General features: G+C 48.3%; 1 protein-coding gene across 2 annotated transcripts in view; it reads left to right on the top strand.

Annotated features, from left to right (window-relative positions):
• LOC119587694 overlaps positions 1-230 on the top strand; it is a 29,577-nt gene that overhangs the window by 26,641 nt on the left and 2,706 nt on the right. For both annotated transcript variants that reach the window (XM_037936373.1, XM_037936371.1), the window contains exon 3: positions 71-191. In XM_037936373.1, the coding sequence (XP_037792301.1) occupies positions 71-191 (121 nt within the window). The remainder of the gene's footprint in view (positions 1-70; positions 192-230) is intronic.

Here is a 230-nt window from a genome sequence, read left to right as displayed (position 1 = left end):
TGCATGTGTGTTTCCCAACCCACACTCCACCAACTCGACTAAGCGCTAAACTTTCTCCCTTTCTTTGCAGATCCAAGGGTTAATAACTCTGGGATGGTATGGGTACCGCTTCGTGTCCTATTACTTCTACCTGTGCCCCAGGGAGCTGCCCATTGACGAGTGCCACGCCGAGAAATATCACTACGAGCAATGTAAGTTAAGATTATAACTCCCCCCAGGAAAACAAACAC

Source organism: Penaeus monodon, chromosome 23 (genome assembly GCF_015228065.2).
Source record: "Penaeus monodon isolate SGIC_2016 chromosome 23, NSTDA_Pmon_1, whole genome shotgun sequence".
Classification (NCBI taxonomy): Eukaryota; Metazoa; Arthropoda; class Malacostraca; order Decapoda; family Penaeidae; genus Penaeus; species Penaeus monodon.
The sequence above is the reverse complement of the archived record's forward strand: the minus strand, read 5'-3'. Positions and strand labels throughout refer to the sequence as shown.